We start from the raw sequence: 27,481 nt of genomic DNA, 5'->3' as shown, positions 1-27,481 counted from the left end.
ATGAATCCATTATACTGTACGTGAGAGAGGAGAGGACAAACAAAAAGGGGGGAGGCAAATATTCCGTCATTCCACATTCATATTCCAACAGTTTTTCATTTATAATTTTCCAGGGAAATAAAGTTCATCTTTTGCAGCCATCACCACAATAAAACAGAGCAATTTATAACCGTTTGAAGTTATTTTATAAACTGCAAAGTACATCAAATGTTCAAGCTGCTTGAGAGAGGTCAAATAAAAAAGTGCCACTATTCACAGAAAAAAAAAAGGGAGACTACAGGGAAATAATCCACATGTACATATCAACAATGTATATATTACAGTACAGAATAGGCATGTTTTCTCAGTGGAAATCTTGGGACACAGTATTTGTCTGGTGGGAGCTGTAAAAAAAAAAAAAAGAGAGAGAGGAAAGAAGTGTCACCAGAGAGTAAAGCTCTTGCTGTCTGCTGGCTTCAGAGGAGAAATTAAAAAGTAACTTTGACAATGTGTAACTTTTCCCACGGAGATCCAGGCTGAGCAGAGCTGAAACTGAAGAGTGTCCTTTACCCCCAAAGTCTCTCCTCTTTCTTCACTCGTGTCTGTGAGGACCTGAGTGTCCCTGTGTCCTCCCATGCTGTCCGTACACACACCGCAGTGTAGTTTTGTCCTTTTCTTTTGTGTTTTCCAGATTGAACTTCTTGAGAGTGCAAGCACACGGTGTAAAAGCACCGCTCTGGTAGCAGCAGTGGCGGGCCAGCTGATACATCATGTCCTCACCATGCCTTTACTGTCTGGTGCCCGACATGAGACCAGCGCTGCTCCAATGGCCTCCTGCACAACCCTGAGTTGGCTCGCTTGTGTTTCACCCGACGTGAGGAACGTCCTTCCAGGTTTTAGACAACAAAGGAAAAGGGGAGAGAAAAAGAAGAGAGGCTGCGGTCCCGTGGTTCTGAGTTTGTTCTTATCCCCACTGTGGCTAAACGGCGACGAGCGATACATTATTACCCTGCATGGCAGAGAGAACTTTTCCCAGGCTTTGGTTTGGATTTGTCAAAGCACATGTGTGCATGTGTGTTTGCATTTGCATGCATTTCCATATGCATGCGTGTCAGTGTGCACGTATGTACTGTACTGTATATGCACTGTATACGGGCTGCGTCCGTCTTTCCAAATTGTGTGCCGTCCTTGCAGTCCGACCGTTGTTTAGAGTAATATTTGACGTCACGCACCGCTGTAAAAAATATAATCCTGGGCAAGATCCTGAGAAACCCAAGCCACTTTCGAAATAATATTAAGACCTTTGAAATTAAATCAAATGACATCTGAAGTGTGAACGGGCCAACAAACTGAACAACACATCCACCTAAACTGACAGTGGTCACTGATGTGACGACACGAGCAGCCACCGCTACACACACCGTTTCACGCTTGTCCAGTAAATATATAACACTGCAGTCACAAACAAGATCTCCAAACTGACACGCCACCTGCAAGAAAGAGACAAGAAGAATGTGAAGAAATGTGAACTCTGCCCACCTCACAACAGACATCCAAAGCATACGACTCCAATGCAGCCGTTATAGTTTTCTTTTCTCGATCTGGCTCTTTAAACCAGCCTTTGTTTTCATTTGAAATATTGTAAACCTGAGAAGGAACATGTGTAAATTTGTTTCACATGTTGGTTTAGCCGCCCTGAACTTTGAACCGACGCCCCAACTTTTTAACTCAGAGTTCAAATTCCTGTCATTCACCTTAAGATTTGATAAAACAACTGTTGCGAATCCCAAATTATTAAAGACACATTAATGATAATCTCCATTTCCTATTCCACATGTATTTCCTAAAAAATGCAAGACCTGTCACACTCTTGGTTTTGTACTGTTAATGTGTTGTTTTATTGTAAATAAATATTTCTTGAACTTTTGTTAAACCATGGTTTCTGTAAGGAGAAAGCACACTGGAAACATTTGTCTGTTTCTCAAATCAATTTTTTGATTCTGGTGATTAGAAATATTATTTTTCATCAGATGATCTTAATAGTTGCTGATGATTAAATGACAAAACCGGAAAAAGCATCAAATTTATAAAAACACACAAGAGTTGATGGTACTATTTCTGTTCCATGAACCCAAACTCAAAATTGTCAACATCAGTGAGAAATGGAAAAAAGACAATGTAGAAAAAAAAAAAAAAAGTTGAATATGTTGAAGTGGAGGCAAAGTTAAGAGTGTGTGAACCAGGAGCAAGTGAAAAGCATTGATAGTGGTCACATGGTCACACTGTGAGAAAAAAACAACAAAAAAAACCCCTGAAGCAGTAAAATAGCATCAGTGCACAGTTTGAGGTCAAGGGACAGGCGAGAGAAATATTGTAACATATGGCATCGGTGGCATATTCGCCCTCGTTGTTGAAATGCAATGATAAATCCGTATACGCACAAGTCCTCTTTGTTTTATAACATTCTGCTACGACATAAAATGAATCACAGGGCTTCAAAAAGAACCTTCGTCCTAATAATTGCATCCCTGCTTTTAATCAGAAGATCAGAGCCCACTGTCGGGAATCTTGCATCAGCTCTGACTGCTTGCCCACATATCCTTGAGTTTTCCCAGGTTTTCTTGTTTGGCTGCTGAACAAAGTCAAAACACTTGCTGTGCAGGTTCTGCTTTATCGGGAAAATATTTGAGTGGGGTCCAGTTGGAGAGATGGGGGAGGGAAAAGACTTGAACTTTTTCTAACTCTTAAGCCCACAGGACTTACCTCTGCTACAGGACACGCCACAGGCTTCAAGGCCAAAGGATAAAGGCAAGAGAAAAGAACAAGAACAGAAATAGAAACTGGGGGAAAGACAGAAAAGGAGAAGGGACAAAAAAAAAAAAAAAGAAAAAAAGAAAAAAAAAAGGTGACAGAATTAGAAGAACACGTAAGGTTGGTTAGTCAGCACAGAGAGACACAGAGGTTCACCGTACAGGGAAACTGGAGCATTCTGAATGATCAATGTGTCGTCACTTGTGAACAGAATAAAATAGCTGAAATTTAGTGTTGGAATCTGCATGTGAGGATTTAAAACACGTCCTACCTTTTCTTCCAGGTCTTTAATCTGCCTCCTCTGGATTTCTGTCTTGTCCTCAAGGTCACGGATTCTCTGTAGTTATGAAGAGAAAGATCCTGCTCAGTGCCGCACATAGATAAAAACCTCTATATCCACTACTGCTTCGGAGGGGGTCGGACCTGGTGGGCTTGGTGCAGCAGCTCCATCCTCTCCTGGAGGATCTGGCAGTCGTACTCGCGACTCTTCCTCAGCATCTGCCTCCTCAGCTTCTCCACCGCCGTCCGCAGCTCGTCCCTCTGAAGCTCGTCCAGAGGCTCGCCGTACTTTATGACCTGGAAGGAGGGATCAGACACACACTGTGGTTTAATCAAACTTTAATTTCTCTGTTTTCATCTCCACATGAGAATCAGACGATTTTGCATATGAGAAAATGTTTTGCCTTTGTTTGGTCATAATTTGCAACATACGTAGGAAATGAACCGATTATAAATGATATATTTGGTCATACCACGCTTCCTCTAGTGATACATAACAAGGAAAATTATATTTAAAAACAAAATATCCACTGTCTCTATATAAGTGTTTATCATAATGAGACTGATCTGTAAAAGAACACACTGATGTGAAATACCTTGTCCTGCTGGAGAGCGTTGTACAGCGTTGCTTCCAGCTCTTGAATTTGCTGCAGAAAAGAGAAAAATAGTGAGAGTTATTCGTTTCTTGACCATACTATCGAAGGTGCTCTCTACTACAATCTGTAAGGCCTCTGTGATGACTTTACTGTCAAACTAGCACATGCGCAACCCTCAACCCAACGTTGCTCTCATTCTAGCGAAACCATGAAACTCCTCATCGATAAGCTTGTTTCTTTCTCGAAATAAAACAGGAAGTGACACTGTTTGGGTCTTGGCTCTAAGAATGTGAGCCACACTGACCATGTAGGCCTGGTCCAGGGCCTGTTTTCTGTAGTCCAGCTCTTCTTCTAGGTATCCTTTCTGCTTGCAAAACATCTCCTGCACACAGTAAACATGGTGCCGACAGTGAATACAGTAGAAATGAATGTAAAGTCTTTGGGCTCATTAAAAAAAATTAATAAATAAAAAAATTGGGATTTTTGGCCAATACTCTTTCTTAGGCATCTTCCTGTGACTCACCATCTCTATTTCCAAGTCCATCATCTTCTGGTGCAATGCCGCCTCTGTCCCTTCGATCTGTTGGATCCACTAGAGGGCAACAAGCAACAAGACATGAGTGAGGAGCAGCAGGACAGGATATACTCTGTCATCAAATATCGACTCATGGCGCGTCTGATCTCACCTTTTCTGCAAGAGACAAAACCGTGCTGGCCTGAATAATGGCCACTTGCTCTTCATTCCTCAAGTTCTGCACAAAAGGAATACAAGACATTAATATTTGTCTTTTTAATGCTCGGATGTTATTCATGTTTGGGGTTAAATAAATTACCCCGTTATCTCCGAGGATGTCTAATAGTTTGATGAGATCTGGAATGCACACATCCTGTGAGGAGACAAGAATGAGAGCCCATCATAGTTTTGAAAAATTTAGAGTAAATTTGATCTTTTGTTTTTTTACACTACTTCCTTCATACGCAGAGAGGATGTCTTTAATGCTCACCTTGACTCCCTCCTTCATACAGTATATCTGCAAGGCGCTGATTCCCTCGGAGAAAGGGTGCATCCTCAAATGATTGAATGGAGGCGACCTCCTCTCGCGCTCCTACAATTACAGATACACACATTTTATTAATGAAATGTCGCAAAAAACTGTAATTAGAACATTTTTATTTTAACAATAACACTACTTTTTTTTTTTTGCACCAACTGCTCCATTGTAATGTGACATTTTGACACAAATGTAAAAATGACCTATTTAACTGACCATCACACAGATTTGATTAAATAACTGAGTTTGGTACCGATTACATTCTAACTTACTAACTCTCTTCAAGTACATAATATTCTCCTAATGCATAATATAGCTTTCAGTGCCGGTGATGCAATGGAGATCTCCTACAATTACCAAATCTGAGATTTTAGTATGTTTTAAGTGTGTTCAGAAATGTAGTTTTCGAATAACAAGTTTGTTTGGTTTTTTTTAATCACATAAAAAGTCCATCTGGAGCTGGAGCCAGTCTCAGCTAACAAAAGAAGAGTTCACCATGATTATCACCCACATACTCACACTCACACCTTTTAACTGCAATTGAAATGCATTGTCACATAAAGCAGAATATCAAACATCTGTGTTCTCACCACTACAACACAAGTGCAGCATGATAAAGTCTTACACACACAGACACACACACTTGAGCCGCTCAGAGCGCCAAGAGCAATGCCTGTTGTTGGGTTGTGGGAGGTGATCAGAGTACTTGCAGAAAAACTCATGCATGCACTGGAAGAATGTGCAAAGTCCACAGAGAAGGGGTCTCAAGCCGTGGATCGTTTCACTGTGAGGTGAGAGCATGAACCACTACACCACCGTGCAGCCCCGTGGAGAAAACTAACTACTTACTGCTTGTACATGCATTGAAAACAAACTGCTACGTTGTTACATGTTTACCATTTAAATCAAAGTTCATGTTTCACCATTGGCGGTGATGTTGTGCAATATTCAGTGGGCCCAGGAAGGCGGTGAATATGTCTGAATGGTAACTTCCCCTCTGCGCTCACTAGGGGGCAGTTTGCAGCTTCACAAGCTGAACTATCATACTGTGCTGCAGCAGGAGAGGCAAAACACCAAGAAAAGCATCAGATATAATTAGAATGACATGCTGGTGGGCTGCTTGTCTTTATTACTGAATGACTAACTTCACCAGCAAAACTGAGCAATAACGGCAAAATTCAACACAGTCAGTCATCCTCCAATAATTGTCTCCTTTTATAGCAGATTTTTCTCTTCAGCTCTTGGAAATGCAGAATTCTCAAAACATTCTCTGACCTACAATATGTATTTCTCTTTAAATTTCACTCCAATTTGCTTTCGATTCATGCTTTGATTGCATGTTTACAGAATTGATTGAACATTTTTTAATAGTCATGTCACAAAAGAGCTTCCAAAGCAGAATTTGAAGCTTTTGTTCCATTTTATTAAAGGAAAAAAATGTTAAGTATAAAATTTCTCGGAACAGGGCAAGTTTTGTTCTGAAAGTGCCAAAAAAAGTGTTTTGCATCTGGAATTCATCCATCCATCCATCCATTTTCTTCCGCTTATCCTTTTACGGGTTGTTCAGACTGTCACCCAGATCACATCGCACCTGAGTAAGAACCTTCCTGCAGGTGGTGAGCCCATGGGAAGGTGGCACCCGAACCCACTACCTTGAGATTGTGAGTCTCATGCTCTACCAACTGAGCTAGCCAGGCATGCAGCTGGAATTGAGTTAATCCATTCAAATAATGTGTTTTTGTTGGATTGCAATAAAGCACAGATGACACAGCTTCAGGTCAATCTGCTGGAATCATGACATATTCGCTCAAATGTTTTGGACCGGGGAGAATTTTAGGTTTATTGTCTGCAAAACAAAGAAGGAGACTGACTTGATTTGGCACTGAGATTTAAGGCGGATCTCAAAGGGACAGTCATCAAAGTAGTGTGTCTGAGAAACATTAGTGTGACTCACCTCCAGCTCCAGTATCCTGAACTCCAAAAGTTCATTTTGGTCTCTGGAGTCTTGAAGCTCCAGCTGCAGCCGGCCATTTTCTGAATCCAGCTTCTCCACCTGGGCACGGTAAATAAACAGAAACATTGCTATTTCACTTTGAAATTGTCCAAGCTCGAAGGAGATTTTCAGAAAAAGAATCCCCACCTTTTCCAACAATTCCTGATTCCTTCGTAAAAACAGCTGCTTCTCCTCCACCCACTTTGAGTCCTGAAGTGTGAGAAACATGATTCGAACCGCAGAATCTCAAATAACAGAAACTATATTTACCTCATCTTTTACCCTCTTAAACAAAACAACAAATTAAAGTTGTAGGGTTGACAAGACAAGTAAGAACTTAGACAACATAGAAAATGAAATGTCGTCCACATGCGTAGCAAATAGGGCTTCGACTGTAAGACGGTATGAATTCTAAACGGGGACACTATTATGTGGCCCTGAAGTTCCCTTTTTAATAATAATGGGTATCCTGTGTTACAAGGTAAAGGTTACTGTTACAAGATTCATTTGTTTGTGTGTTGAGTATAAGTATTAAGATATAGACACATTCAGAAAATAAACCAGTAACTAAATCACAGTTAATCAATCAAACCATTATGAGTGAGTTTGTTTGGTGTGTTCATTTGGACGGATACTTGTATGAACTGTACCTGTCCCTTCAGCGTGAGCTCCTTTTCCAAGTCCTCTATTTTAGCTTTATACCTGAGAACGTCTGCTTGGAGATGCTCTTGAGCCTGAAACACGGCAGCACAAACACAGGACAGTCCATCATGCAGTTACACTCCACAGCAATGGATCCGTTCAGCACTGCGCCTCCATGTGAAGCGAGAGGAGTACAGTGGGCTTTTAGCTTAAAATAAAGTCGACCGCCCAGCTAATGCAGACAGCTGAATGTCTGATGTCCACTTACTGCAGCAGCTGAGCCGGAAATGTGGCCGCTGAGTTCGATGCAGCTCGGGAAAAATGCTGCCTACACCACAAGATCTTCTGTTTCCATCTCGATATGTTATGTGGGAACGATCAAATCGTATCGTCTGCAGCGTTTTGCATTGTTTGTGAACATCTTTCCTTTACTAGCTTTGAGTCAACAATGTGTTTTTCTCTTCCGTCAAGAGGAACATTCTCACACTTTCAGGAGTGTTACATATTAGAATAGTGTCGTTCAGTGGGTTAGTCTGTTGGTCTGTTCCCTGGCTGAGTGTTTTCCCTGTTGACGTCCATGTCTGTCTGATTGTGCTGTGAGATCTCTTGACAGTTCCTTGAATAAAAATGTCTATTCGTCATTCATCCTTCTGAGCCTGAGCATCGCCGGGGAAGCAACAGGAATTCTTAGAACAAATTTTCGTCACGAACAGGATTTCAATACAACAACGCTGGTAAGTGCAAATGTTTTATTCTGCCTTGCCATGTTGGTGTTTGACGAAATCGAAGAACTGGTTAAATTAAATGTTAAGGATACAATACTACTATTTTGACAGTGCCGATATGAGTGATGCCAGAAGTATGAAGGCTGAAGGATTTGGGAATATGAATCTGAATTTAGATACTGTTTGAGTATAGTTGGTGATTCACTTTTGAGAGGTTTACTCAGAACAACAATCCTGCTGAAGTCTCCTCGCGCAGTGGCTGGTTCTGAGAAGTCTTGGAGAGATTTGGTTGAAATCCTAATAGAGGCCGCGGGGCTTTCTGCAGAATCACTATATTTCAGTAAAGCGACAGCTTGGTGAGCCGTTCCTGGACATCTTATTTCTGGTCTCTGATTGGGGATCGCATTCTGCAAGCCTGTTGTAATTGTCATTTTGGTCGTGGCGGAGGATATGGTTCTTAGATAATCGGGCCTTCGGGTGATGAGTTCCAGGTGATCAGTTTGCTTTAGGGTCAACTCCTTCTGTCTACGTGGGTGGAAGGAGATGGCGCCGAACCTACAGAGTATGTAAGTGAGGTCTCTGTAGGAGAAGAATTAATGCTGCAGACCAATCTCCATTCATCTCGCTCAGAAATTCATCACCGATGGAAAAAATGTAATGGTCGAAAGATGCTATGGGAGTTGTTGAAGCGAGCTGTCTGCTGTGTTCTTCGCTGTTTTGTGTGTATCTAGTCGACCTTTGCTCCTCAGCAGTTTGACAAGAGAGCTGCTGAAGGAACTCATGCATGTTCATATTCACAGCAACACAAAATTTCCTTTTGTGTGGATGGAGTGGTTATGCGTGTTTAAGTGTTTGTGTCTAATGTAACAACTTTATGTTAGTATGTAAGTAGGAAGATTAAAATGGGTAATCAACGGTCCACTCATTCCACAACAGAGAGGTATGAGGATGTGTATGGGTTTTAACCCCTGCTGGTGCACTTGGTAGAATGAAAAGTCGTGTGCTTCATTTTTCCAGCACGTTGTGTGAACATACCAAAGGTTCATTTAGCAATTATAAGTCAGAGCTAACTGAGAGCATTTTATTGCTTTATGTCCGTCTGTATGGGATGTCAGCTGCATGTCTGAATGGATGACAAAATGTGAGTTGTAGACAGAGTGAGAATTGGTGAGAACGGATGAACTGCTCAGATTGAAGTCAGAAGGGACAGTGAGAGCTTAGGAGGAAGCAATAGACGGTCGTCCAAGAGGAGTTTCTGGAGGGGGGCCTCGAGTTCTGGCCCTCGGGTCAGTGTTGCAGAAGAAGTCACAGAGAAAAAAAATGGTAAAGGCTTTCAAACGAGAGGATGCTCCAGTGACTATGAGACAGCAACCAGCAACCAAAGATAATCACACAGAGTTACGGTTAGAGCACTTTGCCTCAAGTGACTGATATGGGACATACTGTATCTCTCTCGGTGTCCATGATATATCTGTCTGATTGTGCTGTGGGATCTCTGACAGTTCCTTGAATAAAGCATTGAATATCCAATCCAATGTGTGTGTGTGTGTGTGTGTGTGTGTGTGTGTGTGTGTGTGTGTGTGTGTGTGTGTGTGTGTGTGTGTGTGTGTGTGTGTGTGTGTGTGTGTGTGTGTGTGTGTGTGTGTGTGTGTGTGTGTGTGTGTGTGTGTGTGAGAGAGAGAAAGAGAGAGATTCCACAGGGGGCGCCGCTGCAAAACACTAAGCGCACTTAACAATTGCATAAGCTGGACTTTTCCACCACACTTTGAACTTTACACTTTTGTCTTGTGGAGACACTTGATCCACTCAAAAATACAATGCAGGAGATAAATGACCTGATGCTAAATGGCTCCTTTGGCTGTTTTTTTCTGTGGGAGATTTCCACCAAAAACACGTGGGAACGTTGATGGGCAGAGGGATTCAGTGCTCGGAAACACGATGTGCTCTTTTTGAATGAATAAACCCTTCATAATATGGCAAAGGTGACATTTGGTGAAACTAATTCATTTTCCAACTGCTCGAGGGGCATTCTGGGAATAAAGACTTCAGACATTTCAAAGAGAAGATCAAACAAGACTATCAATAGTGTAATTGATGCTCTGCCATTTTTAGGGACAAGATTCAGATGTCCCAAGTAAAACGAAGACAACTCTGCGCTTTTATTATAGCAGAGGTGGCAAATTCATTGTACATAAGTTTCAGTGTAACTTGTAAATTATGACAACAATTATGATGTGTGAGACGTTTGAAACCTGAAGTTGACAAATAAAGTGGAACATGATTTTGGGAAAATAATGCCAATTTTATCATAACACACAGTGAAGAGAAGCACCTCCTCCTTGTAATGATGCATTTCCACATTCCGACGACATAAAGACGAATGGAACGAATCTCAATTTGTAACCGAGGATCACGATTTTGATCTAAATTATATGATTCGTAGAGACATCATGCGCCATCACGAAAAGTTGCCCAGGGCGTAAAACAAGCCAGGTCTTTGACTGGATAAATATATGTCTCCACACACACACACACCCCAGTCATTCTACCGTCAGCTGCTGAACAGGACACATTGCTCCAGCTCACTCCAGAGGAAGTTTGTGCTCACGTGTATAGTTGGGCTCGATGCCCTCGAATTGTGCAGAGAGCAGGAGGATGGAACCAAACTGAGGGAAGCGGACACTGTCACGGACACTAACCATCAAAAACACATTACGAACGCCATCACGCTCTATCACGTATCACAACCAAACAACAAGCTCAGTTGCAAACTTCGAGGCGATTCTTCATATTTGCTGAAGATTTTTTTGGAGTCGCCAAAAACATGCTTGACGAATATCGAGACTGTCACACAGCGACACGCCCTGTTGAGAACCCTATTCAGACGCGTTAAGTCACATTATGAAGGTTGAATGTGTGGATGTGCCACAAATGACAGGAAAATTACGTTCGAGATGCATGGTACCTATGTGTAAACATAGCATAAGGCTCATATTTGAAAATAGTTTTGCAAGCTCATCCTGCGGACCAGAGTGGTCCGTTTACTAGACACCCTTGCTTCTGAATCATGGCACCAACGCTCAGCAATCGCATCTTGTTTTGTTTGTTTGTTTTTGTTCCTGAAAATTGAATTACATTTCTTTGATCTTTTCTTTTGCCGAGCAGGAAAGCTATAAAATCCAAAGAGTTAAGTCTATCTGGAAGTGAACTATTTCAACATAGTGATGCTTGAAATCAAAGACAAATGACTGACAAACTTTTGATCCTAATCAGGCACGGATGTAAATAATATATATAAACATGTATTAATTTCATTGATGGCGTTCCATTATCCACTTCGTATTGATATTTATTGAATGCACTGAAGTTTTTGAGCACAAAATGTAGTTAATTGTTTGAAATCCACACTTTTTATAGACTATGTTATGAATCATACATGACTTGTCATTCCACATTGTTTACATTTCAATACAGCGTCACTGGGTGCGCTGGAGCCTCTGTTTAAAAATACCTCACTGCTAGACTAATCATGCCTTGCAATATGCTTTAATAGCATCCATGTTGTATTGATATGAATGGAAAAATTGTGCTCTTAATTTTTTTCTCAAGTTTTTCAATATATGGAAAATTACAATGTGCTACAGTAGAATAAGGGATCTGGCTGTTTGCAGAATCATGTGTTTGGATAAATGCTCGAGGCCACTGATAATTCTATGAGCTAAATCCTGCAAGAACAAACAAATTAGTCAGGAAAACCAAAATAAAACAACAACTCCTCCACACATTTTTGCTCATAGTTATCTGAAGATAACCTGCTCTGTTGGTAGAGCATGAGACTCGCAATCTCAGGGTAGTGGGTTCATGCCACCTTCCCGTGGGCTCACCACCTGCAGCAAAGCTTCTTAATCGGTGCAATGCGATCTGGGTGAAAAGTGTTCAGACTGAAACACCCGGAAGCGGATAAGCGGGAGAAGATGGATGGTTATCTGAAGACAGTAGCACCCAGACAGCGATCATGGTGTCCTCACTGTGGCCGTTTGTATGAAATCCTTATATAATTGGTTAAGCATGGTGTGATCACTTAAACACTGTAATTAAGATTGTTCTTCCTTCTGCTCCTTTTCACTCCGAAGTTTGTAAACGTTTGTGTTAATATTAAATTTCGTTCTTTTTTTTCTTTTTTTAAATGAGTGGAATAAATAAAAGAAACACAAATACAAATGATCTAATGGCGCATAATTCATTTCTAAACTCTTATGGAACTCAGCCAACGTAACTTTTGAATGTACCTTTGCTTCCATCTCTGCATCCAGAATGCCTCCCTTCTGCTCCTGCAGCAGGGCGTAAGCTCGCTGCAGGGCCTGATACTCCCTGGTCAGCTGACGGAAACGAAGCTCCGACTCCTCGTTGGCGAGACCCTTGTTTGACACACGCAGGTGAAGGAACAGGTTAAAGGTTTACGATCAGGTGGATGGAGTAGGGGTTGAGCCTAAACACGTCAGAGATGTGATTTCTCACCTCATCCAGGTCTTCATCGGGAGTGGCCGGAGTTCTGTCCATCCGGAACGACGCCACCGATGAAGTCTCAGAGTCCATCGACTCTTCATCGTATCCAAAGAAAGTGTCTACTACTATGTGCCTCTGCAGGAAAAAAAGGAAATCAATATGATTCTTTTTCACTTTTAGGTTTGTGTTTAAAATGAAACCTTCCAGTCACAATCTTCTCTTTTCTTCCCACCTTTATAGGCCTTGAACTTCTTTTATGTCTTTTCTTTCTGAGTAGTTTTTCTCGATCCTGCAAGAACAAACAAACAGTCAGGAGAAAAAAACAACAACTCCGCCACAGTTTTGCTCATGGTAATCTGAAGACAGTAGCACCCAGACAGCGATCATGGTGTCCTCACTGTGGCTGTTTGTGTGAAATCCTTTTATAATTGGTTAAGCAGGGTGTGATCACTTAAACACAGTACGTGAACATGACTGTTGGTCAAATTCATTAATTGGATCACCTGTTTTGTGGCTCTTAAGCCTGAACTTTACAAGAAAATGATTCCTTTATCGTCGTCTTCCCATAACTTTCTATCACTGCTGAATGAGAATCACACTTCTTTTCATGTGAATTTAATCACATGCAAGTCGGAAGACATAAAACATGGTAATGTGCATAGTGATTAGGATCATGTGAAGATTGATCCCGTTCTTCATTGGTATTATTGATAATTCACTAACAGAACCTACAAAAAGGAATCTTGTTTTGTGGTCAGAGTTACATCTTCATTATTACCCAAGCTCCAATGCAGTGACTGATGTTTTGTTCCACGTACATTGGTGCACCACATCTGGTTGATTCTCCTTTCTCTCTTCTATATTAAAACAAATCCTACCCTGGTGAGCTCATCGATCATGCTTTGTTGCTCCAGGACTTGAAGCTTGAGAAAAGCTATTTCCTGGTCATCGTGAGCTTGGTCCAAGTCATTCAGTGACTTTAGTTTCTTCAGTGGAGGGTTGGAGCTGATTCTCTCCTTCTGTAAATCCACAGCACACAGGCACAACAGTCAACCATGATCACGTACAGCTTGTCAGCCTGTGTTTACAGAGTTATATGCTGATATGTATTTTTGTGCTAACCATCTCAATGTTCTCCTTCACCAGGCTCTTCATTTTGTCCTCCAGCTTCTGGATAGATTTGGTGAGGTCATCATTCCTCTTACTCAGCAGCTTGTTCTTGTCCAGCAGGGGCTTACACTGCTTCTCCGACTCCCGAATTCTCTTCAGCTGATGAGAAAGAAGAGGACTTAGAGCTACAATCAATGGTGATCAAGGGCATGTGCCAGTAAAGAGAGGACGAATCCACAACATAAGAGAAAGAAAAGAAAAAGCCAGCTAATACCAGTTCGTTTCTCTCATCCACCAGTAGGGAGTTGCGGTCTTCCAACTTGCGGATAGTTGAGTTAAGTTCAGCCATGCGCCTCTGGTTTCTCCTCAGGTCCTGGATAAGACATAAAACAAAATGTTCTCAAATCATCAAATAATAATATAGATTTCTTTAAAAAAATGCCCTACATTATCAGTTTACTGTCAAGAAGCATGTTGACCGAGGCAGTTGTGAACAAAACCAAACATTTCTGCATTTTCCGCTGTCATTTGATCTTAATGACTGATTGTTTGACTTTAGGAATCAGGAGTTTGTGTGGTTCAGTAAGCTAAAATCAGCCTTTTCTGAATAAGAACACCCCAGGATGAGCGTATGTGGGACAGACGACCAGTTTGAAACGCCTGCCTCTCGCTGAACAATCTCATGACTCGTCGTGTTCATTGAATGCGTGCGACTCTCCTTGATCGTGAAAATCGATATGTTTCTGTTGTCAGGACGTTGAACCTCATGCATCTCACTTGCGTTCAAAGTGATGAATTGTGAGGTTCTGTCGGCTGAACTACCACAAAGGGAGATACAGTGATTAAAGCCACTTCAGCAGCAGCCCTAAAAGAAACATCAACTGTGACAACTCTGATGTATGAAAAAGCTTCTTTGAGTGTTTCTGTACACTCACCGGGCTGCCACAGTGCTCCGCACCGTCTCCAGCTCTGCCTGGAATCTCTCTTTTCGGGCTTCCAAGGCCACATTCGGCCTCCTTGACTAGAAACAGCTGTTCATCCAGGGCGTCCTTCTGAAGCTGTAGTTTCTGTAGGAAACCTGTCGCCGACTCCAGCTCCTTCTCCAGAGAGAAAATGGTGCGGTCCTTAGATTTGATTTCATCCACCTATGAGGACAGAATATATAGACGTCGATAAGAAACTGCTCATAGGCTATCATGTGGATTTTGTCATTTCTGATATCATTCTACCTCCTTTCTGGTCATCATGTTGATATAATTTGTTTTCCTGTTGTTGTTCAGATAAATATTGAAGCAACACCGGGTCTATTTTTACAACATCAATGAAGCCACAGGCAAAATATTGCATAGATTCACGTCATGCTGAATTGTTTAAAGTTGAAATAAATGGCTTTTGGGGAGACAGTATTGACTAACATTTATGTCCACCCCACTATTTACACACCCTTACATTTACTTTAACCCTAACTCTATTCTAAAGTGACCTTATTTAACATCAAAATATAACACTTTTTTATATGGGGCTATAAACTATAGAAACACGTTTCGTCAAACAAAATTAGTAAATGCACATCCAAACAAATGGCTATAGATAAACATACCCGCATTGGAAAAATTTTCTTTCTTCATATTATTGTAAAGCGCCATGTAGAAAGATTCACAAGCACCGTGCAGAATGTGATTTTTACCATTTTAAATGTGACATTCAGACACATCCTTCAGTTTCTAGTCTGCTGAAAGGTTAGATTTGATTCCACCCACCAGCCTGCGAATGTCTCTCTCACAGTCCCACTTGATCTTGGAGATCTGCTCCTGGTGGTGCTGGTGCTCCACCCGCAGATCTCCGGCCTTCATCTTGTCGGCCTGGATCATGTTACTGAGGGCCTCGTCGGTCTGCTTCTTGGAGTTCTTCAGCTCGATGATCTCCTGCAGCAGCTTCACTCTCTCCTGGTCGAAGAAACGCCGCGCCTCCTCCTTGGCCTCCAGAGTCAAGGCCGTGCGCACCTGCAGCCGAGACGGGGGCAGCGTTAAAGGGGGTTGACGGACAGGAACAGCGATATTGACTTAAGAAAGGGGAGGGTAGGTTGAAAACCGCACCTTCTCTCCACTGCCGTCGCGCATGGCGCTCAGCGCGGCTTTGAGCCTCTGGTTCTCCTGGTCTTTGATTTTGGCATGGCGGGCCAGCTCCTGCTCATGCTGCCGTGTCAGGTTTTCCCTGAGCGCCTGCAGCTCCTTCTGCTTTTCCTCGTGCCACTTGGCCCGCTGCTCTGTCAACATGGCAGTGTGACGGTGCTGCTCCTGCTCTCGCACGCGCTTCACCTCCTGCACCTTGTCTCGTTCCAGTTTGCTCACCTTTGAGAGGAGCGACACGGGAGGAGAAGACGATATGTTGCATTACATCCATACTCACTTCTGTCAGTCACCTCTAAGCTGCATATAACAGTTTTTTCTTGTTTTTTTTTAAACGCCTTAGACTTGTATTTACTTGAGGCTATTTGGAATACCTTGCATTTTTCTTGGTGCAGCTCTATCTGAATGTCAGTTAGCTTGGACCTGAGATCTTCATTGGCTGCCTGTAAGGCAGAGATGAGCGCTTCGGGCTTCTCGCCCTTCGTACGCCCCTTCTTCGCCATTGAGTCAAAAACTAGAGGGGCTCTTCTGATGCTTTCATTGAGACTTCACTGAAACTTTCCAAGGTGGTCCCCACGTTTCCAGTTCCTCCTTTTCCTCATTCTCCTGTAAGACACAAGGGCTTGGGAGTGGAGAAGAAGCACAAACAATGTGAGATAGACAATCGGCTATGAGTTCGTATCAGCAAGCCAAAACACAGAAATGAGTAGAATGTTCTCAGTTTTGAAGTTTGTGAGTCCCAAAGCTTTATCATAATGTCAGACCAGTATGATAATCTTGAGATGTATATGTTCAGCAGAAATAATGACCGACATGTTTGCACCGCGAACAAGTCATTAGTCCATCACAGGACAAACACACACACTCATTACACCTACAGGCAATTTAAAATTACCAACTGGCCTCAAATGCATGTTCGTATACTGTGGAGGGGGAAACTGGAGTACTTGGAGAAAACCCACGCATGTACAGAAAGAACATGCACACTGTACATGCAAAGAGGTGAGTCATCATGGCATCAAGGTGAGAAAGAGTAAGCATTGCTCAAGTTAACAGGATTCCTTCTCTTCTAAACACCAATAATTGCAATTTCAACAACGAGTCTGTAAACCGTAAGATGCAGATGTAAGGTCCAAATAAAAGACTCACTCAGGCTTTATTCATCCCAATCAGGGCAATTCAGTTCAGCAATCTGCCGAGCATAGCCAAGCAAAAGAAACATGCATTAACAGATTTCGCTTATCAACACTTTTGCGGTCATCCACTCACACAGCCATGGAGGTGGCTGCCCTGCAAGGCACTCAATCCGCACATTGAGAGCAATGACATGTGGACAGATGGGGGGTGAAACCAGCGACCTTACGATTGAGAGATGACCCACTCGAGCAACCAAGCCATAGCCACACTACCTGCGACAAGAAACGATCTCAAAACCCTGCAAAGTGTGAACTAATAAAATGGAAAAATAAAAGATGCGTTGCCTTGTGACAGGAAACAAGGGAGATTTCTAGCAGAGGCTGAACAGATAAGGAAACTGATCGGACAACAATCGAGGGTTATCGCCTGTGATGAGGGAGCACAGAGAGGACACGAGGGCCGAGCCAATAGACACTTAACAGAACACAGGCAGGAAACATGAACCCAGGCATGGACTGAACCGAGACTCTAATACAAGGACTACCACAAAGCTAGAACGACATGAAGCACAAGGAGGAAAAAAAAAAAGAAGGAAAGAGTCCTTTTTTTCTGTAGATATTTTCCAAGATAACCATTTTGCATCATTTTAATGAAAACGGTAATTCATCGCCTTCAAATGATATCTCCTTATTCAAGTAAGATCCATGTGCATGCATTGGCTTCCTTCGGCTCAAGCGCCCAACGACTCTAAAAATTGGATAAAGCAATGTAGAACATGAAAGCAAACTATTACATCAAGGACTTCTAAAAGCTCTCTCCCACTCCGCCATGCACCGGGCCGCTGAATCTTCCTGTACATGTTGTTCTCTGGGTGCAGAGTGTGCCTGTTAAATGCTGCATTGGATTCCTCATATGACTGGTGCGCCCCAGGATTACCCAAGACTAGGTGAAGACACGTCTGCAAATCAATACTGAGGAGCAGAACAGCTGCTATCATGTCTACTGTTAGTTGAGATGGCCGATATGGCCTCAGTGTTAGTGACTCGTCGAGGTGAATCTGTTGACACATGTTGATCAGTTGTACCTTTGGAGCGGTTTATCTGGCAGCACGTGAAGCAACCAATCACTTTTGGTGGTCCGGTCTTTATCGTGAAGTATGTGCAACAAAGCTTTGGAGTGTTTTTTGGGGACAGGTAGTTGTCTGCTTTTGTCGAGGGATTGTAGGTTGTAAGGGATTGTAACGCTGTATTCAAATTTAAATCTCCTATATCAAAGAAGAAGAAATGTATTGTCTCATAACATAGATTATTCCAAACCATATCCGCTCAATCCAATGACTGCAAGATGAAACAGACAGCATGAAACTGATAGCAGCTTATCTAAGCGAGAAGTTAGCTGCTATTGTTCATGACCGATGTGCATTTTGTTCATATGAAGTGCCCTAAAGCGAAGCACTGCAGTCTCACAACTCGAGACATTACACATGACTGAGTGTGTCGTCTCTTGCTCAGTGACGACAGACTGTCTGTGACGGTACAGACAAGTTGTCTTATTTCTACTGTTCTTATGACCTGTGCCCACGGGACTGAGCAAAGTAATGTATGTATTCCCACAATGCACGACCCCCTGGCTTTTTTTTTTTTTTTTTTTTTTTTTTTTAATTGTCTGGTGAAACTTTATGGAGGGGCTCATGCAGTAATGGTTGCAGTACGTGTTTGTCAGTTAAACAGAAACTATGTACATGAACACCTCACTATCATCTAGACATCTGTGAAATTGCATTTAGTTTACTTCAACTTGCACAGATTTGAGCAAATCTATTTTATTAAATGTGAACCTTTCATTTTGCGCCAATACTAAGGGAATGATCTGTTTTTGTTATTAGGTATTAAGCCTCACGAGGCCTCCTATGTGACCCCCGGAGACTAAAATGACATTCCTGGTCTAAATGTTTCGACTTTGGTTGTCTACATTCGAGCACCTCAACCTCACTGGAAACAGTGAGGAAACACCACTTGTCTGAATAATTTGCAAATGAGATCTCGCATGTTAACTGCTTTGTTAAAAATGCATGAGCATTAAAAAAAAAAAAAAAAAGTTTCTAAGTGTCTCCACGAATTCTCCAGTTTCCTAATCTATTTGCTTTTCATTAACGGCAGACAAACAGTTCAGATTAAGGGGCGAACGATCGTGACTTGCCATGACGACTCAGGAGGAGCCGCACGGCGTCTGACATAATCTGAAGAGCAGTGACATAATGTCGCTTAAAAGATTCCCAGATACAGATTAAGGGTGAAGCAGCCATCACATTCAGTGCACATGGGCTTATTACTGGGCAAAGTTAATGGGGCTTTTAATACTGCAGCTGTGCTTTTACAGCACCAAATGAGGAGGCTATACTATGGAACTCATAATATCTGAACGGTAATCAATCGCCATCTAAATAGTTTCACTTTTCTCAAAAGGAGATTCAGATTTTTTTCCCCCATTTATTTTTGTTGCACAATCATCCCACAAAAACTATTAAACATCTGAAAACATCACCTTCTTTATGAGACACAACTAGATATTCAAAGGACTTCTTATTTTTGCTTTGCTGTAAATGTCAAACATTTTTTTTTATTAGTGACATGGAGAACACACCTTCCTCTGCCTGCTCCACCCACTGTTCCTCAGAAGACAGTCATTACATGCTGGGTTGGTTTAATATTTGAAGTTGTACAGCTATAGGAAACACAGTCCTCTGGCGTGAAAAGAAACTTTAACCTCTTGAACGTGCCGCTCTTTGCAGACAGACCGGAAAAACATATTAAACACACAGATTGTCATTGCCACTGCTGTCAATCATTTGTTACCATTGTTGCTCGTAGAGTTTCGAAATTTACATTGTTAATGCATTGCGCATAACATTTGTCTTTTTATAATTTATGATGCACGACATACACAAATAGAAGTACACGGATGCCATGGATGCTGTAAAAAGCTGCAACGAATGTCTTCTTTATGTTTAGTAATGATTTCCGCTGGCAGTTCATCACATAGTATAAAACAGGAACAGACAATTAGCCACACACATCGACATCCAACATACAGTCATTGGCTGCACTCATATGCATGTTTGTTTGAAGAAGACAGAGAAAACCCCCGACATGTTCAGGAAAATCATGCAAACTCCTTACAGAAAAGGTCCTGGCATCGCAAAACCCGACACACATCCCCAAGATTATTGCTGTTATTTCTTCTTAGGTATACGTGTTACTAAAGCTGTTACAAGTTTTAAAAAACATACATATATAATTTACACAACTTTAACCTATTGAGGGTCAAATGAATACAAATCACGTTCCTATGAATGCGTTGTTGTTTTGGAGTTTCAGTTTTGGGGCTTTTCTGCATTGAATTTGGTTTGTTTCAGACCAGATCAGCTGCCGCTTCCTGCACTTGAATAAAGCAGGTGCAGAGAACGGATGGAGTGATAGATTATGATGTGGAGCTCATGCTCATCTGCAGGCGTCTCAACTCCAACAGACTCAGCGACCGTATCGTCTGGGCTCTTTCCTATGACCTACTGGTCCGTAGGATCACGTACGTGGGCAAATGGCAGCCCACAGGCCTGCATTAGCTGCCTGTGGAGCTCATGTTGCCATTCTTTGCACACAGGCCAATTTCTAAATAATGAATAAGTGAATGGAAGTAAGAATGATTTTCTTCGCCCCAAATCCACTCTACTCAATGTTTTGAGTCCACATAAGGCTTAAGGAAAACAACTTGGGGTTAACATTTGTGTTTGTCTATTGTGTTTGGACGGTGAGAATAAGCACAAATATAGATAACATTAAAAAGATGATTCACCGTCGACTCCCCTGCATCTTGTTCTGCTGACAACGTGACCATCATGCAAGCCCACCACAACCCAAACATGAGTTTTAATACAGTATTAACCTACAATCCCTCCGCGGACGCCAGATACTGTTGCGTACGTGCAGGCTGGATATGAATTTGCTGCGAGCCCAGGTCAATCTGATTACTGCCTCATTCCATTTTCGGACTGCGCCAAGGAAACGACCTGCTGGCTCGTCAAATGAACATAACCCGCCCACACACACACACACACACACACACACACACACACACACACACACACACACACACACACACACACACACACACACACACACACACACACACACACACACACACACACACACACACACACACACACACACACACACACACACACACACACACACACGCGGCTAACGCAGTCAACATTGGGCCACATGAGGCAAGCAGCCCTCTTTTTCACCTATTTTGACCTCCGTTTCTATTTTAAAATAAACAAGTATCACTTTCTCTAAGCTGCCCCACACCACAATTCCCCACAGTAAACAAAGGAATTCATAACGTGGGAGATTTCGCATAGACCTTTTTTTCCGACAGTATGTGTTGGCTTTGGGGGGCCTTTTTGTGCGGCGTTTGCATGTTATCCCTGAGCTTCCTCGGACAGAAGAATCCAATACTTCTTTAATTTCAGTATATAGCATATATAGCTTCTATATATATTTATAAAATCTCTTTCCTGGCCTGGACTGTTGCACAACCACATGGTCACTTTGTAAAGTGCCAGAAGGCCTTCAGTGCTTCTTATGACCAGTGCGAATGTGCTAGTTTACTGGATGTGTCTGTTAAAGTATAATCTTATGGTCATTGTGACGACTTCCAGTGATGTAGTGGCGAGTGTTTCCCTCTCACAGAGAAAATATCCCTGGTTTGAGTTCGAGTGTGCCTAATTGACTCCTGCAAGCCGCAATCTGTCAATCAAAAACAATTGGCTGAAGGGCACCACAGTATATTGTGGACTGCGAGCCATGGTCTCCTCAAAAATTATGAATTAGTGAGGCTTTAACGTAGAAAAGGTAAACTCGTTCAGGCAGAACACTGTACAGAGCGAAGGAACATGTGTCTGATTAAGTAACTACATGAACAGCGGGGCAGCTTGGTTTTAACTGCACCGGCACAGAACATACTGGACAACATAACATTCCTCAGCTGAGCAATTGAACCAACAATAAATGACTGAGAAAAAAAAAAAAAGAAAGAAGAAACACTCTGCCGGGCTGGATGGTTCATTTGCTCACTTCACTCCGAATCTGAGTGTGTGCATCACGATGTTGTCGTATCGGTGCGAGCTTGTGTGTGAGTTAAAAACTACAGCATGAAGCACAGTTGGCCCCATGACCCACTTTTGACTCCTCAGACATTAAATTTGGGTGGTAGTGTCGGATTCTCCAGACATGGAGAACAGCAGTGAAAACACAACCCTGTCAACTCTGAGCTGGCGCGATACAAAAGCCTTATAGAATAAAACGTGCAGAAAATAAAGGTGTTTTAGACATGATCCCATTTTTTTTTTTTTAATGATCATTTAGACTGCATGCCAGGACTACACTTAGAGATATTTACACCAGCTTTGTGAGAAAGGAAGAGTCAGCTGCGGAATTTTACAAGTTCAATCAATATTAAGCGTGGTCATATTTATAAATAGACACCTCATATCCCTGAACTTGTAAAGAGATGTTGGACATTACAGCTAATCAAGGAAAAGCAATTGATTTTCAGTATTTTTTTTTTTCAGCCACCCCTCAAAGAAATATCTTTAAACCTTGGGCCATCATTTTCAGTATCAGGTCCTTCCATATGTCGTTCCCTACCCGGTCCAACTACTGTGAAAACCATACTCCGATGTGCGTCTCAGTGAAAAATAAGGGCATCTCTGTGGTCCTGGCTGCTTTTCAAAATCAAAAGTGGGGTTTCGGGAAAGCTCTCATGAAGCCAACACTCCAGACAGAAATAGCTCTTAACATCTCAAGGTTCAGAAAATAATAATAAATGAACGCTATCTTTCAGAAATGCTTGATGTACATTTAGGACTAGTATATAATAGCCAATACATTTTCAGTATGAAAAAAAATGTATTTCTTAATTCGGATTATGCGTATTGTATATTCAAAGATCAAAGATTCCTAATTACATGTTGTTGTTTTTGTAATAATTGTTGTGATGGTAGACTGTGTAGCACAGCTGTTGTATTGGATGACATTAAATTGTCCTATTAAAGGAGACATATCATGCTTTTAAATCCTTCCTTTTTACATATAAATCATACAGTTGTGGTCTATACAACGCGAAACTGCAATGCTTGGGTCTGAATTCCTCATTATTATAGCTCCACAGGCCCCTTTTCAACCCCTTTTCTGATGCGCTTCTGAGAGCAACTCGTTTTGGGGCGGTCTCTTCAAATGCAAATGAGACACTTCATACCCCTCCTCCTCTCCAGGTTGCAGAGGTGACACTCGGTTCAACGTCACCCTGTTCGGCCATCTTTGTAGTTTGATAGAACAGATACAATTATCTAGCGGCGCAGAAACTTTATATTCACACATTATTAACAAAATGTCAACAACGGAAGATTTGTCCATCCAGCCATACATGTTGGAGCCAGAGTCGGACCCGGCGGAGCGAGATGAAAATGACGATGATGCACCTACAGAACAACGTCTTCATATGGATGTAACGCAATGGTGTGTTACTATATTTACACTAACTTCTCCATCCATGCCCACTACTACAATACTGCCTGTATTACAACGACTATTTAACACAGAAGTTACATTATAATCTAAAACGAGCACACAGCGCTAACATATGAAGACGGTGCAACTGCTAATGCTAACAAAACAATGACAGGGACGTCTTATCATCACACTTTTTAGCGTTATATACAGCTTACCGAAGTGCTCTGTTCGTCGTCTCCATAGATAGAAGGAACTGACCGCTCAATCAGACGAAGTCTTTCGGCAAATCCTTCTTTATACTGGCGGAGGTTGCTGAAGCAGTCGTCCTTAAAGTGATTCGCGCACACAAAAATGACCTTACCCACAGATGTGGGTACATTTCTGTGAAAAATAAAACTCAACCAGGCACTTCGAAAAGGTTCTGATGCTGGGAGACGGTGTAACGAAGCTTGTGGGTTACTACATCCAACAACCGAACATTTCCACTTATCCTCTCGTAACTTCGGTTGGACTACAAAATCGCAGCGAGAAACAAAAATGGCGGATTGCTCGAAATGTCGATGTCCTAATTTGGCAGTTCCGCTGAGAATACTGTGACGTCATTGTTCAAAAAACGTAATAGAGAATAGAAAAATCGAAACCGATCGCAAAATATGACCAAAACAGAATATAAAGATATCAACGGAGCACCTGAAGAGACTACTTTGAACTTTTCTGTACTTCTAAACACTCTAAATATACAACAAAATGCATTTAAGGGCTAAAAAAGTGGATTTAGCATGATATGTCCCCTTTAAATGGACTTTGTAGCGCATTATACCAGCTTTACCAGTCTCGATCAGTCACTCTCCTCTTACACACCAAAAACATGTGTTTGAGGTTAATGAGGTAGATTGCTGGACCTACAGTTGCATAAAGTTGTTTTTAAGAGAGATTAATAGATTATTTTGTTGCCATTAAATTAGTCCTGCCTTGCTTGGCAGACAGACACTTGCAGCTGGAATCCAAACATCAAAATACAACTCTCTTTGGTGATTACAGCTCCAACCAACCAGCTGCATCTTTTGGTTTTACCCTTCACTCTCGAAACTACATTTTGCTATCCAGGACTATTTTTTTTTTTGTTTGTTTGTTTTTCTAATCTAAGTTATGCAATGGCAAATGCAAGAAAAGTTAGCCAGGCTAATGCCCAAGGATCTCAACGAGCAACTTCAGTTCAATCAGAGTGGGATGCAGTTGTGATGTAAGCGAGTTCAAATTGTCATTAAATCGACTGGAGTTAAGCGGCACTTTCCAGCTTCTTCTTTTTTTGGGGGAAGGGATTACATCTTATTGCTGCTCAAAAAAAATTACGTCAATCCATTTGACTGAGGTCAAAAGACCAGCAACCCGGTATGTGGGCAGTGCTTGGATAATACAGGAAACAGGAAGGGATGAAAAGGAAAGTTCAGCAAAGTGGCCGAGGGGCACGAATGCTGCAAGGTATCGGGCAAAAAAAAAAAAAAGAGCAAAATATTGGTATACATAAATACGTAAAATCGAGGCCGCCATCTTTTCACTTTACCGTCTTGATTACAATTCACAGGACAGACATTAAGCAAAACAATTTATGATTTTTACCTTGGACAGCCAAATTGTAGAGAGGATAAAAGCAATAGATCCATGCATAACTCACATCATTTTGCAGCAATAAGCATTTTCGCAGCACAACTACTTTTGATGTGATATGCCAAGCCACAACTAAATGCACGTGTTTGGTTGTCATTTCCGATAAATGATCAACAATGCAACATTGTGCATGCATTTCATTCAACAAGCCATAAAACATTGGCTGTATTATTTACATTATTTGTTGGATTTATCCAACTTTCTCTTTTTTTTTTTTTTTTTTTATCTAATCCAATGCTCGGGTGGCATTTTGTTCAGTCGACATGTCAATGTGATTATGTGGGTGACTCTTGGAATTGCAAACACAATCCATAAACAATTAACTAACCAGCCTGCATGAGGGACACTAGTGTGACTAATGCCTTCCCTGCTGTTTCCTCCGTTAATCAGGCCAGTGTACCGGCCCGAGGTGCTGCTCGGTCTGGAGGCCCTGCTCACCCACTGTGGATCCTGAGCATCCTCCTCTTGCAGCATCACTGCAGCATCCTTCAGAGAACACAGCCGGTGACGGTGTGTCAGGCAGAGAAATGCACATGCGGTGGACTGTGGATGCGCATTGAGACGCATCTGGATCACCTGATGCACAACAGCTGGAAATCTCCACCTGCACAACAAGTCCATTGCATTACACAAAAAAGTAGGGGGGGGGGGGGGGGGGGGTTCAGGATGCAGCGTGAGCATCCATCGTGTGTGTGTGTGTGTGTATGAGGCGATAAGAATCCCCCAGCGGACGGAGGCTGTATCCCCGTCATCTTTAAAGGGCTGCAGGCCGGAGCTCTGCACTTCCGACATGCAGGCTAAACCCGAGAAAACCAACCAACAAAAAAATCTCGCCTTTTGCTGCCCGGGAACCCCCATCGCACGTCGATGGCGTCTTATTGCACGACTCCGTCTCCACCCCGGGCGAAGATAAACCGAGTGCTCGAGCTCGCGTCGCCTCAGATGATGAGTGGAAGCAGCAGGCCCGCTAGTCCAGACGGTGATGAAGCGAACAACAGCCTCCATCAAACACACACACACACTCACTCTCTCTCTCTCACACACACACACACACTCCTCACCTCGCAGTGAATCCTCATCGTGTGTGGAGTCCTAATCTGTGTGAAGTCGTGTCCATGGCATTGCCCCCTCGAATCTGAGCATCAGCATCAGCAGCAGCAGCCGCTGCGGTCGCTACAATGAGGCGGCGATGGCCGGTGGTGGTGATGATGATGATGATGATGATGCTGCTGGGAGCCCCGCCCTCCTCCCCGTGCAGCCGGGATGAGCTCACCGACTCTCCCCGCTTCATTCAAACGCCACACCCGGGAGGTGATCTCAGTCATTTAAGTGTAAAGCATTGGTGGTGGTGGGAGAGCCGCCTCTTTAAGGAGGGTTGGAACGTTTCATTCGGCTCAATGAAAAGAGGGCGATCTTACCCTTTGGTACCTTGGTTACCTTTTGGTCCATCCATCCATCCATCCATCCATCCAATATCACTAAAGTCTAATATTATGAACATGACAAGACAAATTGCAGGTTGATAGAGACCTGGCCCAGTTTTTCTGTGATACACCACTAATACCACTCAAAGGCTATTTACATCCTCTATATATATAAAAAACAAAATCCACATTCAAAAGGCCTTAAGAAACAAGGGAGACATTAAAAAACCACGATTGTAGTAGGTTTTTAGTCATATATGTACGCCTAAGGTTTACAAATATTTAAAATTAAAATACCATATTGCACTTATGCTGAATTGTAAATCCACTTATAATGTTATGTTTATAGTCAGGGGAATATCTAAGTAAAAACCTCAGGGAGACAGAATACACAAGAATCAGAGTGAGAGCGATTAAAAAGTTTAAGCTAATTCTTTTTTACATTGTTCTTGCAAGAAGAGATAAGGTCACAGTACAACATTGGAATGATTGTTAATAAGTTGGTCAAACAATGAAGTTCAGCCCTTTCATACAGGCTGAATTGTTTTGAGAAAGATCCACGTGCTCCCTGCACTCTAGAAATTGAAGGTTACAAAACGTGGGACAGAGGTTGGTGAAGTGCTGATAGTATCAGCACTTCAGCACTTTTTGTATCAGCCTGAAACAGGCAATCCTTGAAACACAGACTGCCAAATCACACATTCTTTTTATGAGACACTTGTGTTTTCATATCATTATACAAACTTCATTATAAATATCTACATTTGAATGCATAAAAAAACATAATGATGAAATTGCATTTTCCCAATGTTTACATGTTTGTTAATTGGAATAATGTACAAATGAATGCAATCT

General features: G+C 42.1%; 1 protein-coding gene across 1 annotated transcript; it reads right to left on the bottom strand.

Moving 5' to 3' along the window:
* Positions 1-1,293: 1,293 nt before the first annotated feature.
* On the bottom strand, positions 1,294-26,393 carry jakmip2 (janus kinase and microtubule interacting protein 2; the record flags this gene model as incomplete). Its single annotated transcript, XM_080483793.1, is given in 24 exon segments — positions 1,294-1,326; positions 1,329-1,469; positions 3,062-3,127; positions 3,214-3,366; positions 3,666-3,716; positions 3,970-4,047; positions 4,189-4,257; positions 4,352-4,417; positions 4,499-4,552; positions 4,670-4,771; positions 6,672-6,770; positions 6,858-6,920; positions 7,361-7,444; positions 12,367-12,495; positions 12,596-12,718; positions 12,816-12,872; positions 13,462-13,602; positions 13,706-13,852; positions 13,968-14,066; positions 14,629-14,838; positions 15,454-15,696; positions 15,790-16,044; positions 16,197-16,444; positions 26,264-26,393. Coding segments are annotated over 23 exon segments (2,592 nt in total). The 5' UTR covers positions 16,326-16,444; positions 26,264-26,393.
* Between the last annotated feature and the right edge of the window lie 1,088 nt (positions 26,394-27,481).

The sequence above is a fragment of the Lipophrys pholis genome (assembly GCF_963383615.2).
Source record: "Lipophrys pholis genome assembly, chromosome: 16".
Taxonomy (NCBI): Eukaryota; Metazoa; Chordata; class Actinopteri; order Blenniiformes; family Blenniidae; genus Lipophrys; species Lipophrys pholis.
This window is presented reverse-complemented; position numbering and strand designations above follow the sequence as displayed.